At 39.5% G+C, this 14,729-nt stretch overlaps 1 protein-coding gene across 1 annotated transcript in view; it reads right to left on the bottom strand.

Annotated features, from left to right (window-relative positions):
- Positions 1 to 14,729, bottom strand: part of LOC122670955 (sister chromatid cohesion protein SCC2) — a 69,675-nt gene that overhangs the window by 28,434 nt on the left and 26,512 nt on the right. The window contains exons 6-18 of the mRNA XM_043868007.1: positions 12,844 to 12,951; positions 12,584 to 12,695; positions 12,191 to 12,287; positions 11,897 to 12,083; positions 11,362 to 11,793; positions 10,745 to 11,286; positions 10,443 to 10,653; positions 10,308 to 10,358; positions 10,033 to 10,191; positions 9,777 to 9,944; positions 8,760 to 9,059; positions 8,483 to 8,635; positions 4,996 to 5,165 (exon numbers count right to left, since the gene is read on the bottom strand). Coding sequence (XP_043723942.1) covers positions 4,996 to 5,165; positions 8,483 to 8,635; positions 8,760 to 9,059; positions 9,777 to 9,944; positions 10,033 to 10,191; positions 10,308 to 10,358; positions 10,443 to 10,653; positions 10,745 to 11,286; positions 11,362 to 11,793; positions 11,897 to 12,083; positions 12,191 to 12,287; positions 12,584 to 12,695; positions 12,844 to 12,951 — 2,690 coding nt within the window. The remainder of the gene's footprint in view (positions 1 to 4,995; positions 5,166 to 8,482; positions 8,636 to 8,759; positions 9,060 to 9,776; positions 9,945 to 10,032; positions 10,192 to 10,307; positions 10,359 to 10,442; positions 10,654 to 10,744; positions 11,287 to 11,361; positions 11,794 to 11,896; positions 12,084 to 12,190; positions 12,288 to 12,583; positions 12,696 to 12,843; positions 12,952 to 14,729) is intronic.

The following is a 14,729-nucleotide window of genomic DNA, read 5'->3' as shown; positions in this document are numbered from 1 at the left end:
GTGGCACACCAAGGCCACCCGTTGGAAGATACATGGCAAACCAGCCGACTTTGAGGCTAAACGTGCTGCTCGCAAATCGAAAAACAAAGCTAATCATCTTGGTGTCACTCCTACCCCTCCTCACGACACTGGACTATCCAAGGATGAACTTCAGGCTTTCCGTCGTATGTTACAGAGCTTCCGCTGCTACAACAACACCTGCCAATTCTTCCACTCCTCCAGGTTCAAATTTAGCTCACTCGGTATTTCTTTTGTTGGTCATTGTGCATCGAGTCTCCTCTCCTGGATCATAGACTCCGGTGCCATCGATCATATGATGATCCTCCAAGATATCTTTACTCGTTACTCTCCTACATCCGGTAAAGACAAAGTACGGGTAGCGATGGCTCTCTCTCCTCTATCTCTGGAAAGGGCTCCATCGATTGCACACCTTCCTTACGATTATCATCCTGCTTTACATATTCCTAAATTTACCACTAATCTTCTTTCTATCAGTAGTCTTACCCGTGACCTAAATTGTAAAGTAACCTTTTTTCCTTCACACTGTGTGTTTCGGGATCTGGCAACGGGGTCGACGATTGAATGTGGTAAGATGCATGGTGGATTGTACCTGCTTGATACTGGGAGTCTTACTTCACCACTGCCTTTGGCTTCTCCCATCCATCAAAGTGCGTTAGTTTCTTCTGAACTTCAACAATGGCATAATAGACTAGGTCACCCCCCTTTAGGAACATTATCCCTTTTATTTCCAGCATTAGCTAAAGAATGTCATAAAGATGATTTTTTTTGTGAAGCCTGTGTTTTGGCTAAACAACATCATTCTACTTATTCTATTTCTAATAAAAGAAGCTCTTCTCCTTTTAATATTGTTCACTCTGATGTTTGGGGGCCTAGCCGCAAACCATCCCTTAAAGGCCACCGTTGGTTTGTTTCTTTCATTGATTGTTATTCTAGGTGTACATGGGTATATTTAATGCACAACAAAAGTGAAGTTTTCTCTTGTTTTCAAAATTTTCATAAAATGATTCAGACCCAATACACTGCCACTCTCAAGATATTGCGTAGTGATAATGGTAAAAAATACATGGATGGTCAGTTTCAGCAGTACCTTGCTGCCCATGGAATACTCCATTGGACCAGTTGTGTTGATACCCCAGCCCAAAATGGTGTGGCTGAAAGAAAAAACCGCCACCTTCTTGAGGTGACTCGGGCTCTTATGTTTGCCCATTCTGTCCCTTCCCAATATTGGGGAGATGCTGTCCTGACTACTGCCTATCTTATCAATAGGCTCCTTACTCGAGTCCTTGACTCTGCCACCCCTGCTTCATTACTGCAGGGGTCCTCCACCTTTGTTGTCCCACCAAAGGAGTTTGGTTGTGTCTGTTATGTTCGCGATACCCGATCTCCGGGCAAGCTTGAACCCCGTGGGACCCGGTGTATTTTTTTAGGTTACTCTCCTTCCCAAAAGGGATATAAGTGTTACCATCCTCCTACCCGTCGCACCTTCACCAGTACGGATGTTGTCTTTCATGAAACTCTATCTTATTATCACCCCACACCTCTTCAGGGGGAGACTTTTGGTGAAGATGTGATGGTTGACCTTCCCATACAGACCCAGACCCGAGTCCAACTACCTATTTCACCCATCCCTCAACCGACTGTTGTTTCCTCCCCTCTCCCCTCTCCTGCTTCCCCACCGGATTTTCCCCAGGGGGAGAACTTAGAGGATGCTGAAAATCCTATTGGTGATAATTCCCTTCAGGGGGAGGTGACTCCAATCCAACAAACCATTAGGGAATTTCAGAAGAAAATTAACGACTCTAATCTCAAAACATATCACAGGGGACACTCCCAATACAAGCAGCTTCCATCCACTGTAGCTCCAGCACCACTACAGTTGTCGGCCCTGGAACCAGATCGATCTCCAGGTAACATATCCTCTCCTTCATCTCCTGATTTACTTATTGCTCATCGTAAAGGTATTCGGGCTTGTACCCAGCACCCCATTTCTCATGTAGTCTCTTATGACTCCCTTTCTCCATCATTTCGTACATTTGTCTCCTCTCTTTCTTCTGTTCGTATTCCCCAAAATTGGCAGGAAGCTTTTGCAGATGGAAAGTGGAAAGCAGCAATGATGGAAGAAATGCAAGCCTTAAAAAAGAATAATACATGGGAACTTGTGGTTCTTCCTCCAGGAAAGAAACCAGTTGGATGTAAGTGGGTGTTTGTGGTGAAACAGAAGGTAGATGGCACTGTGGATCGATACAAAGCAAGTTTGGTTGCAAAAGGATTTACTCAGACCTATGGGATCGATTACCAGGAGACTTTTGCACCAGTCGCGAAATTAAACACTATTAGAGTGCTACTTTCTTGTGTAGTGAATCTTGGCTGGGAGTTGCAACAATTAGATGTGAAGAATGCCTTCCTCCATGGAGAACTTGACGAGGAAGTGTACATGGACATTCCACCTGGATTCTCTTGCGATAAGACCAGCGGGAAAGTTTGTAAATTGAAGCGTGCTTTATATGGACTGAAACAGTCCCCTCGTGCATGGTTTGGACGATTTCATAAGGCAATGGTCTCTGCAGGTTATAAGCAGAGCAACGCTGATCATACTTTGTTTATCAAGAAAAATGGTGAAAAGGTAACTCTCCTAATAGTTTATGTTGATGATATTGTGGTGACCGGGAATGATAATCATGAAATCACCCAGCTGAAGACTTATCTTGGGCGAGAATTTGAAATAAAAGATCTGGGAAAACTAAAGTACTTTCTAGGGATAGAAGTTGCTAGATCTTCTAAAGGCATCTTTCTTTCTCAAAGAAAGTACATCCTAGATTTATTGACCGAGACTGGAATGCTAGGGTGTCATCCTTCCGATACACCTATGGATGCTACTACAAGACTAAAAGAAAAGGAGGGAACTCCTGTTGATAAAGGTCGATATCAAAGATTGGTTGGTAAGCTCATCTATCTGTCTCATACAAGACCTGACATAGCAGTATCTGTGAGTATGGTTAGTCAGTTCATGCATGATCCACACTCCTCTCACATGGATGTTGTTATCTGGATCCTTCGATATTTTAAATCAGCACCGGGTAAAGGAATTCTTTTGTCTCCGAATGGTCATCTTCGTGTCGAAGCATATACTGATGCGGATTGGGCTGGTTCCTCTGATAGAAAGTCCATTTCTGGCTATTGCTCATTTGTTGGCGGCAATCTTGTTACGTGGCGTAGTAAAAAGCAGAACGTCGTGGCAAGATCTAGTGCTGAAGCAGAGTTCATGCTATGGTACAAGGTATTTGTGAAATGTTGTGGCTCAAAGGTTTATTACAAGATATCAGGACTCCTGTTCCTCTTCCCATGATGTTGTATTGTGACAACAAGGCTGCTATTAGTATTGCTCACAACCCGGTTCAGCATGATCGTACTAAGCATGTGGAGGTTGACAGACACTTTATTAAAGAAAAGTTGGAAGGAGGGCTAGTGTGTGTTCCATTTGTGCAATCTTCTGACCAGCTTGCTAATGTGTTTACTAAAGGCTTAAGTGGAAAGATTTTTCATCCTATTCTTGTCAAGTTGGGCATGGTTGACATTTATGCTCCAACTTGAGGGGGAATGTTGAGATAGGCTAGTTACCCGATTGGGGGAACTAGTCCTAGTTGTGTTAGGATTGCAGTCCTAGTTGTGTTTGTGTTAGGATTGCACTCCTAGTTGTGTTAGGATTACTCTTTTTCTTTCTTTTATTTTTTATTTTCCACTGTTTTAGTGTATTTTCCTCCTCAGCCGAGTGCTACTCTGGGATTCCTAGTTGTACTAGGAATTCCTAGTAGGATTAGGACCGAGGAGTTTTACTTCAATTACATGTACTTCAGATTACTATAAATAAAGGGCCTGGGTGATCGATTCTGATCACTCAAGCATTCATATTCAGAGCTGTCTACAATCTTTTATCTGAGACAGGTATTTAGGCTCTAAGCCTGTAGATACTCCTATGAATCCTCATCTGAAGCTTCTGTCATGTGATGATAAAGACATTGCAGATAAACATCAGTACAAGCGACTTGTTGGAAGACTTATTCATCTAACCGTTACTCGATAAGATATTTCATTTGTTGTGGGTGTAATTAGTCACCTCATGGAAACTCCTAAACAAGCCATTTGGGAGGCTGCTTGTCATATTTTTGAGCTATCTCAAAGGTGCTCCCAGGAAAGGTCTTGTGCGTCATGGCCATACTGATATTATGGGTTACTATGATGCTGATTGGGCTGGTGTTGATGGTGATTGTAGATCTACTATGGATATTGTATGTTTGTTGGCTAGAATCTTGTTACCTAAAGGAGTAAGAAGAAGACTACAGTGGCTCGGTCGAGTGCAGTCACAAGAACAATAAGGATTACAAATTGAGGTCCTTGACACAAGAGTGGGCAAATTGGTAGGGTAACAGTCATTAACGAAAGTTTCACATTTATAGGCTACGGTAAAAGGATTCAAGAATGGATGATAGGTAACGATAATGACAACTGGGATAATTCAGGATTTATAGGTGTTTGATTTCAAGCTTTCCTTGCACAAATGATCAAGGAAAGCAATAGTCAAACAAAAGATGGAGAATGAATAACTGGAAGAAAGAGAGCCAGCTTGTACATTCAAGAGTTTAGTTTATGCCTTCAAGACGGTAGTTTACCAATTCAAGCATAATGCCCCTCAAAAAAGGCAAAACAGTCAGAAATTTTCTTTTCATTAGCAATAGCATGTAGTGTAAATAATCATAATGCAACGAAAATATGCTGGAATCAAAAGAAATATAGTGAGAGATATATTTAAAATAATCATAATGCAACGAAAATATGCTGGAATCAAAAGAAATCCTATCTTTGATACTGAAGCTGAATCTAACATATTAAAAGCAACATTCTAGGGTAAACTCTAACATTGAATAGGAGAATGGATTATTGGAAACGATCAAAAGGAGAAAGTGAGGGGGAACCTACTTGATGCAAGCATGGACAACTGACAAGAATGAATGCCGAACAATCATCTGCTTCAGATCTTGTTCAAGTTCTTCAATAACACTTTGAGGAAGCTTTCTGAGCATCGGTAGAACAGCCCCAATTACAAAGATTATACTCTCCAGCAGTTGTGCTATTGCTCGATTATCAGCCTACAGCAGGGGGGGGGGGGAGAAGATAAATGCTTATGATTCAAAAACATGCTGCTGCATTAATTGCTCGATTATCAGCCTTACAGGGGGGGGGAGGAAGAAAAAAAATTAAACATGGTGCTGCTCTCTCTCATTCATGTAGTATCTAAGACCAAGAGGAGGATTTGATTTGGTCTTATGATGCCTTATTCTTTGAGTATTTAGGAATTACTGATCATGTGGATAATTTTTGTTATTATTTTGCTTTGTTTTGATGTCTAAACTGATAGTACTGTTAGCTAGAATTAGGTCTGTGTTTTCCAGATTGAAATTTGAAAGCTATGATAGAGTCCTAGATGGAATAGGATACCTCCATTAGCTGGTCAATAGCTTAGTTGTAGCACTGTGGATTCAGTTCTGTTCTTCTGAGTAAATTCTCAGGTTCAACTTGGTGGATTCCAAGGGGGTTCCAGGTGCATTCCTAACCCGTTTAATTAAACTAACTTTTCTACCTTATTATCTTCAAGAACAGGTCAGATTTCTCGACTTTCCTTACACCTGTGTATATTTCAGTGAGCTTCCTGAAATCATAACTCTTAAAATATTGCTTGGATTTGTTTCAAATCTGATGTATAAGATTCTAGTTGTCAGATCTTTAATTCTGGTTTCAATTTCTGAAAATTATTGGCTGATATTCAAGTTCCAGATCAGCATCATAGTTTTCCTATTAGTCTATTACAACTAGGACTTATCTGCACAGATCAATAAAAACATTGTTTTCAGAGATATCTGCAGACAGATTCCACTGGTTGACTGGTTCAGATTAGCACTTGAGCAGAGAATTAGGCTATCTGATTCTGATATCTCTCAGCTGCAAGATATGGATTTTCTCCCTAAGTTGTTCTGTTCCTCTATTTTGGGTGATCCTGGTTCTGCTAATCAGTTATAGTTCTTCTGTTTTGTGTGATCCTGGTTTGGATTACTCTCCCCCCCCCCCCGGTCCTGACTAACAGGAAAGCCGGAATGTGATGCACAATCAAACTATAGGATCAAGTATCAAAGGAGGAGGAAGTATAACCACAGAAAAGGCCTGTGGCTGCATGGGAAAGCATTCCCTTGGCCTGCAGTTCTGTCCTAACCCAGTCTTCTAGCCTGCGGTTTCAGTTGCTGGTTCCCCTTAGAACCAGAATTGTGGGGATGGTTTTGGGAGCATAGTTGTCAAGGCATAGCCTAGGCGCCTAGTTGGTGTCGCCTTGGCTTTTGTCTTCCGCCACTGCCTTGTCGCCATGACAACTATGTTTGGGAGTCTTATTTACTTATTGGGAAAGAGAATGCTAACTGGGTGTGTGTGGTGTGCTGCCTCTATGCCCAGACACAGAAACGCACGAAATGACCATGGATTCCGCCCTTCCATGGGGGCGCAGCGGTAATTTTGCGCACCCCTGTGTCTGAGCGCAGGGGCAGCACACCGCACACACCCAGTTAGCGCTCTTTCTCCCTTATTTTATTACTATTAAGATGTTTTAATCTGGCTGGAATCGGATCCATATGTTCAGTCCTGTTTTGAGTTTATTTTGTCAGAGTCCTTCATGGAGATAAAACACAATGGCCTTATTTTAATGAAAATAAGCGTTGAATTGGGTTATGTATGCACTGGGCCTTTAATCCAATGTGTTTTCATTGTAATGAGCCACTTTAATGGGCCTATAATATGGGTAAAATCTAGGCCTACAAAATTAGTTAAGTTTCTTTATTTTAATTCTATTAAATGTTTTAGTTAGGCTGGATTAGGGCTTTACAAGTCCAGTCCTATTTGTACGTGCACATCCTTCTTATATCTTCTTCTTCACTGTTTAATTCCTGCAACATGTATGTTCTTAACCTCATGTTTATGCTATAAATCTGATATCCATCAGTTTCTTACTAGTTGCTATTGATAATTCAATTCTGTGTTCATATTGTACAATCTGATTCTACACTGAACCCATCGATGATTTCAAATTTTGAATCTGAACCCAGATCATCAGATTCCTAGTGTTTCTAGGATCGCTGGCTTTTTAGGTTTATGTCCTGATATCCAGTTTCAATTAGTAGATTCTGTTTTACATTATACCTCAGATTATTGTTCAATTTCTATCTTATATTTTATAAACTTCTGTTAGTTAATCTAAGTGTTTTATTTGTTTATCAGAAATCATCCAATTACTGATAATTGATATAGGTTTTAGATGTCCTATCTTAAGTAGTATTCTTCTGAAACTTGAGATCAGACCTTTGGACCAAGTTCAACTTTTGATATTCTGTTCCTATACCTGAAGAGAGCAACCCATTGAAATTTGATATAAATCTGAGGTATAGATTACAGTTTATCACTAATCCTTGAGTCCTGGTCCTCATTTATTCACTGCGATTCTACTTTTCAAATGAGTTTCTGAACCTAACACCTTAGTCTTCTAGAAACCCATCAGTCCTCATCAGTTTAGGAATCCTCCAAGGCTGGTCAATTGAAGGGGCTTTCCCATTAAAGTTCTGATTCTGTTCTTCCTTTCTCATCCAAGAAAGGCTCGACGCTCACCTTTGTGGAGTCCAACTGTAAAAAACATTATAAATAAGGGTAAGAGGAACAGAGCTTCCCATTGATTTTCATTAAATGAATAGAAGCTTTTGTTACTGGTTCTGTCTATTTCAAACCAATTACTACTGTAGATTCGGTAGTGAAGGCCTGGTGGATTCCAGGTTAGGCTCAGGTGGGATTCCAAGCCTGCAATCTGGTGTTTTCCTGATTGGTTCCCTCTCCTATCTCTACTCTTTTCTCCATCGATTTCAGGCCAGGTTTTCTAAGTTTTCTTAACCTGCAATTTCTTATTCTGTTAGGAAACCTCAGCTTAAGTTTGAGGTTAATTTTAGTTCAAGTTATTGAGTTAATACAATCCTTAAACCCTGCCCGTTCTTGCTATCAATTTATCTCATTGTTACTAAAATCAGATTTCCAGATTTTTTCAGGTTTCCTACTTCAACTAAACTTCATCAACTCTGGTTTCTTTGAATCTGATTTCTGTTTCTGGTTTTCAAATTTCAATTGGTGGCTTGATTAACTAATTAATACCTTAATTGAATTCGGGTTTGGCCCATAAGACCTCTATAGTTCATTAATTCACACAATATCTCTGTTCCAGGCAGCAGACTTTGAAGGTGTGCAAAATAAACTTTTGTGCCAAAGTTACAAGAGTAACAAAAAAACATCTTTCAGAAAACAGCTAAAACAAATCTATCATCAGGTTGAGAATTTAAACTACTAAGTAGGTATTTAAGGAGTTCACTGAAGCAGCTGAAAAAACCTGGCTCTTAAGGTATGGCTGCAGAGTAACCACAAACTGTGATGGATCAGAAGCTGGTGCACAGAGAGTTGGATCCACAACACAAAATGAATGCAAAGCCAACACATAAGGAAGTGCACGCATTTCCACATCTTCATGAACTGTTTCCTCTACCTGAGATACAACAGAAAATCCTCATTAATTATTTTCTCTCCCGAGATACAAGAAATCATCAACAAACAACTCAATTACAATTACAACATTAAATTGTTAAGAAGTTAGAATGAAGCAACAGTACCTGCAATATCCTTTCCAATAAGCATTTGCACATTAACTCACAACGTTTATGTACCGATGCAAGTGAGACAGGGTTAATTCCAACAGCTTTAGCAGATTGTGGAAAAAAATCAAGTGCAAGATTGCGCCTTATGACTGTCACAAGAAGTTGATGATTTGGCATCTTCCTCAACATCTCAACAATCTGCTCAGTCTTTTTTGCAACTTCCAATGGAACAGAACTACCATCTCCAACAAACTGAGTATGGAATCCAGAAGACTCCTCAAACCAGAACTCATAAAATGTCTTGCAGACAAGATCCTGTCAAATGGAAAGAATTCATATAAAAAAAAGGAAATAAGGGAAAAACAAAAGGTGAAAGGGAAACAGAGAGAGCTTTGACCTAGATGAGTTTCATGCAACCCTTATCTTGAAGAAGATTGTGCAGTATATTTTACGAGAAAAGACTATCTATGCAATTACACTAGGAAAATATACATATATATACTGATTAGACAGAGATGAATGTCACAAGATGAGAGCGAAAAGATGCTTAAGTCAAAATATAGTAGGCCATCATAAAGTTTCAAGAAGATAAGTCATTCAAATTTGCAATTAGAGTAATCAGTCTTGAGCTCAGTCTCCATAATGCCTATTTCAATCTTCCTCTCTTCATGATTCATGACAATTGAATACTCTATTCAGAATACTTTATCATTTTGATTTTGTATAGAGTAAGAGGTACTAAACACAAACGAATTGACGTCAATTGGGATATGTGTTAAGAGAGACAATACTATAGATTGGAATAAATAAAACTAGGTATAGAAATTCCGGCTCAACCCCCGCTTCAGACCCAGCAACATTTTCATACAAAGACAACCTAAGTCAGCTCAGATTCAGAACTTATATTCTTCAAAAAATGTTCTGGCCACAATTTTGTTTTACACAGCATATATCAGGGCATGTGATATGATTTTAGATGCATAAAAATAATTACGAAACGAAAAACCTTCGTTCCCTCACTTGAGGACATACCTGTATACTACATTCTTCATCACTAACACGAGAAATTATCTCAATGCAGGCACTTGTGAATTCTGAAAAGTTTGCATTGGAAGTACACATATCCCTGATTATTTTGATAGCTCGTTTGCGAACACTGACTCCAGTATCCTTTATTCTCTCCGCAACTTTTTCAAAATACTAGAGAAGCACCCAGAGAAAAAATTTAATTTAATTCAACAATTTCCGCACAAAGAGGAAAAGGGAGCACAAGTTTGATCTCAGATACCTTCAATCCAACATCCGGATGTGAAGCAATATGCCTACCAACAAGTTCCAAAGCAGCTTCCCGAACAGAAATTGCAGAGTCACAAAACCTTCCTTCAACAGCCAATTGAACATTTTTCTCACACAAAACCTCCGGATCAGCTTCAACAATTATACTAACCTGTTTCATTATTAAAAAAATATATATGGGGTGAATTCAACAGTACCAAAAAAGAGGAATCGGTTTACTCACACACATCATGGCTAATGTGGATGGTATAGGAAATTCCTGCTTACCGCACGCATTGCTTTGGCCCTTATTATAGGAGAGTTCTCTCCTAAACTTGCCTGGAGAAAATACACTTTAGGAACTAATATGATTAACATAACTTAAAAATGGAACAAAAAGTGAACAAATTATACTGTACTTACCAGAAGCAAGTAAAGAATTTTATTCAATCCTCTCGAGAAAGAATTATTTTGCCCCAATGCTAAAGATATCTTTTTCACCGAATCCCTTCTTAGTAATGAAGAAAGAGTGCCAAAGTCCCGCACAATTGCTTTTGACTTAAGTCTACTAAGATAGTAAATTAACTTCTCCTGTGATTTGGGGTCATCTTTGAACCATAGGCAAAGATAGAACCTGCATTTAACTACCTAATGTATATATCAATGCAAACAAGGAGTTGCATAAAAAATTTAAAATAAATATATATATCAATTGAGTAACAAACCAGCGAGTAAAAAGATATGCATCATCTGCAGAACTGGCTTCCTGGAGGTAATTCAAAAGCATTTGTTGAACAATCTCCAATTTTGTAATTGGTTCTGAAGTTTCAGAAGTTCTTTCTGACACATGTTGACTCTTTTTTCCATCATCTATGGATTCATTGCTCTGCGATTTACAATATGATTGTAGAACAATTAGTTGCTTCTTACAGAGGCAAAACTGACAGTACGAGCCACAGGTAGGAACTTCATGTTCTGTTACCCCCATGCAATCTGTATGAAACAATCTCTTACAAGAATGACATACAAATGACAACTTCCCACCCCTTCCATCAAGACAAACAGAACAAACATCATTTGGATACTCATGATCGTCTGTGTCTCCATCAGCCAACTCCTGTACAATCCAGAACTTATCTGTACGGCAGAGGACAGCATCCCGTTTCAACCTCGCAGAAATTGTTCCAAGAAGGTCAATGGACATGGAACGTGCAGATATATCTTTGGCTTTAAGTCCAGCATTTTGGAGCAATAAGACGCATAGAACCTGCAGGTATGCCTACATCAATTCAACATGAACAAAAATGTAATGCTTGGTTACAAATTTGTTGACAATTATTACCTCAAGAATAAGAGCAGAAGCAGGATATTCAGGTAAGTTCAACGTTGTAAGAAGATCCATAACAAAATTCTCTAATATCAACTTCAACTCAGATGCTTCATGAGATTTTGCAGTAGTAAGTCTCTGAAGAACATGAGACCAAAAAAGACAACATGCCTCTGTGGCAGCTTCATGGCATTTGGTTGGAAAACTAGCATCAATTGAAACCTCCAAGATTCGACTGCCATTTTGTGTTTGCCTCAATGCTTTGGGAAGGTTTGCACTACACTGAACTAACTGAATCAGCAAGGCAGTGATCATCTGTATCTGCTTTTGCTCTTCAGCCGGTAGATGGTAAGTCCTAAGAGCTCGCTTAGAAGATGGTAGCTTCCAAAGCAACTGCACTGTTTCATCTATCAAAAAATTCCTATGCTGTGTGTATGAAGAAAATACCTGGAAATTGATAAGAGTGAGAGATTGGTATCAGTCAATTGGCAGATCGAAGAACAAATTATAATTATAAATTATAAACATATAAGTATATGAACTAGAATACCCCGCAGATTAAACTGATGGCCTTCAACTGCAAGAGCTGGATGTTATCCACCAATAAGGTTCCAAAGCTTGTCTTAACCAACTGTAGGATGCAACTATCTGATAGGCGCTCTATTGACAGAAGATCCGTAAGGAAACCAAGAATGGTGCAAAGTTTCTGAAGAAGCGTATTTACAGCAGCAGAAACCCTAACATTAACAACCAGGAAGACTATTAGAATCTACCTCATTTGGGATTTGATTGAAAGCTAATCATCATACAAAGTTGGAAAGAAAGGTAATAGTGATAAGCACACTTGTTAAGGCTTGACTTCTTCATTTTAACACTCTTAATACTTCGTCGCTTCTTGTTTGCAGAACCAAATTCAGTATCTGTTTCTTCATCATCCTCCCCTGAATAATGAGAACGAAAATAATAAGGTCATTTCACATTGCAACCACTACATACTACTACCAATACTTTCAGGGTGCCCGTAGTTAACATCACACAAAATGACAAAAATAAAACAAAAGACGAGACAAGAAAGGCTTGAGAACCAAAGATAAAGGGGACAAAGAAAAAAAGTCCATGCAAGTTAATAAAATCAGAAAATGTCAAAACTGTCAGCATTATGGTAGAACAAGACTGCGCAAAGCCACATTACAACTAACACAAATACCAGTCTTCGGGTAAAAATAAAGAAGCTTACCCCCAAGCGCTCCATTTTCACTCGGTTTATGCAGTGCACGGTATGATGGATCACAAGCTGACATGCATTCCATGATCTGATGCCTAGAGAAGTCCATAATTCTTTCAATGATCTGATATGGATAAGCTAAAAAATATCAGACTCTGCCCATATTAAATGGTGCACCGAAATATAACAGAAGACAATGGCATCACGTATAATTTCAGAAAAGAAACTAAGAAATTTTAAAGGAGGCAGGGAGACCAGCATGGAGCTTGAACCTCTTCTTTGTAGAGCTGCTTTGGCATGTCATGATGAGCCATCACAGCTAAAGCCACATGAGTGGACTCCAATCCACACATAACCACCGAGACAATATCCGATTCATCCTGGTAGAAAAAGAAAAAGAAACAGTACATATTACAAAATGAGAAGGAAGCAGCTGAGGTTCCCAAAGAAAAATGTGACGCAAGCAATATTAATTCACTAAGTCTTAGCAGACTGTTCATTACGCTATTCTAATCCCTTTTCCTTTTCTCTTTCCCCCAATGCGTAGCATAGTCTTTTCGGTCTGGATCATCCAATCAATTGTAAGGTTCTTGTAAAGCATCTGGATTTAACCGGCAGAGAGCACAATTGACATGAGAGACAAAAGCAGGGAATGACCATATAAATTTATAGAATAAATCATGTAACAGGTCCTTTACATTTGAGGGAATTGTGTCTCCCATTCCATGTTTGCCCTGACTACAGCCAAGGTCCAAAAAAATTAAAAGTCATTAGGCAGTTTTATCTTATGGAGTCACATGACTAAGTTTTTCTCAAATTGACCATTTTGCCGTTATGGCCTCTTCCCTTAATGATGTAAGGCTCCCACCAATTCTCCCAGCAAGCAACCCACAAAGACCACCATAAACGGCAGAAGTGGCACCCCTTTCAATTGTGACATCACAGGTGACCATTTTCCGATTGAAATAGGGAAAATTACAAGTCAATTGTTGTTGGAACCCAACAAGGATGTGAAAGGAGAAAAGGATGAGGGAAGGCATATGATCGAATCCACCGAAGAAAAATAAGGTAATGTGCCAGGGGGAAACAACAAAACTTCATCGTCTCTAAAATTCCCATGGAGAAGCTTGGCAGCAAGGTCACTGTTGTTAATGGCCACATAGAGCTTTTTTGAAATAGGGATTTGCAACAATTCTTAAGCTCGTCTTCTTCAAAAGAGAAGACCAAGCTTTGCTGCGCCAGTAGTAACAAATACACCAATGGGAATTGCAGGACTGGATCTTTGAGCTAGGGGGGAATATAGAGCAAAAGGGAAAATCCAGGCAGACTGAAATTGCGGGAAGACTGATACAGAGAGAGAGACAGAGGGGGAGGGACTGCCAAAGACTGAAACCAAAGAGAGATTACAGAAAGTCAGAAATGAAGGGAGCCACTGGAAAACTGAAAGTGGAAAAAGAGAGATGTGCAGTTGCAGTCTGTAAACAGGGGAAATCACCACAAAATGAAATCACAGGAAACTGAAACAGAGACGAAGAACAGGAAAATCTCCCCAAGACTGAAAATTGAAGAGAAAGAGAGAGATCGTAGAGTCAAAGATGGAGGAAGCAGCAGGGAGACTGAGAACAGAGAGAGATGTGCTATTGCTGAGGCTGGACAAAGAACAGACCAGCCACTGAAAATGGGGAGACATAGAGAGGGCTCTGCAGTTTCTGTTGCTGGAAAGAAAGAGAAGAACAGCATTGGAAATCCATGATCAACCGATCCTGAGTGGATCGGCTGATCCCTCAGTTGACACCAAGTTTTAAAATTAGACTCAAACCATAAAAATGATTTTAAGGGCATTTTGGTAAAAATAACAGCGCCCTTTTAACTGGCCATAACCACATTTAACTTTTGAGAAGTTGGGCACAGTAAGGGCAGATGTGGGATGGCAGGCACTATCTCCCCCAACATTAGGGACCTGTAGTGGAATGTAGCCAATTTTATATGGCACAGAAAACACGAGAGATGAAAAGTCAGGGGAAATAGTTAAAATATGATAAAGAGAATTTTTTTTGTTTTTTTAATTTTTTTTTTTTGGGGGGGTGGGGGTGGAGGAGGTGAAAAGAAGAAAATGTCTTGTTAAACCGTGAGGTGTTGATTATGTATACCATGATAG

This window comes from Telopea speciosissima, chromosome 8 (assembly GCF_018873765.1).
Source record: "Telopea speciosissima isolate NSW1024214 ecotype Mountain lineage chromosome 8, Tspe_v1, whole genome shotgun sequence".
Taxonomy (NCBI): Eukaryota; Viridiplantae; Streptophyta; class Magnoliopsida; order Proteales; family Proteaceae; genus Telopea; species Telopea speciosissima.
Note: the sequence above shows the minus strand (reverse complement) of the source record. Positions and strands in the feature narration are given on the sequence as shown.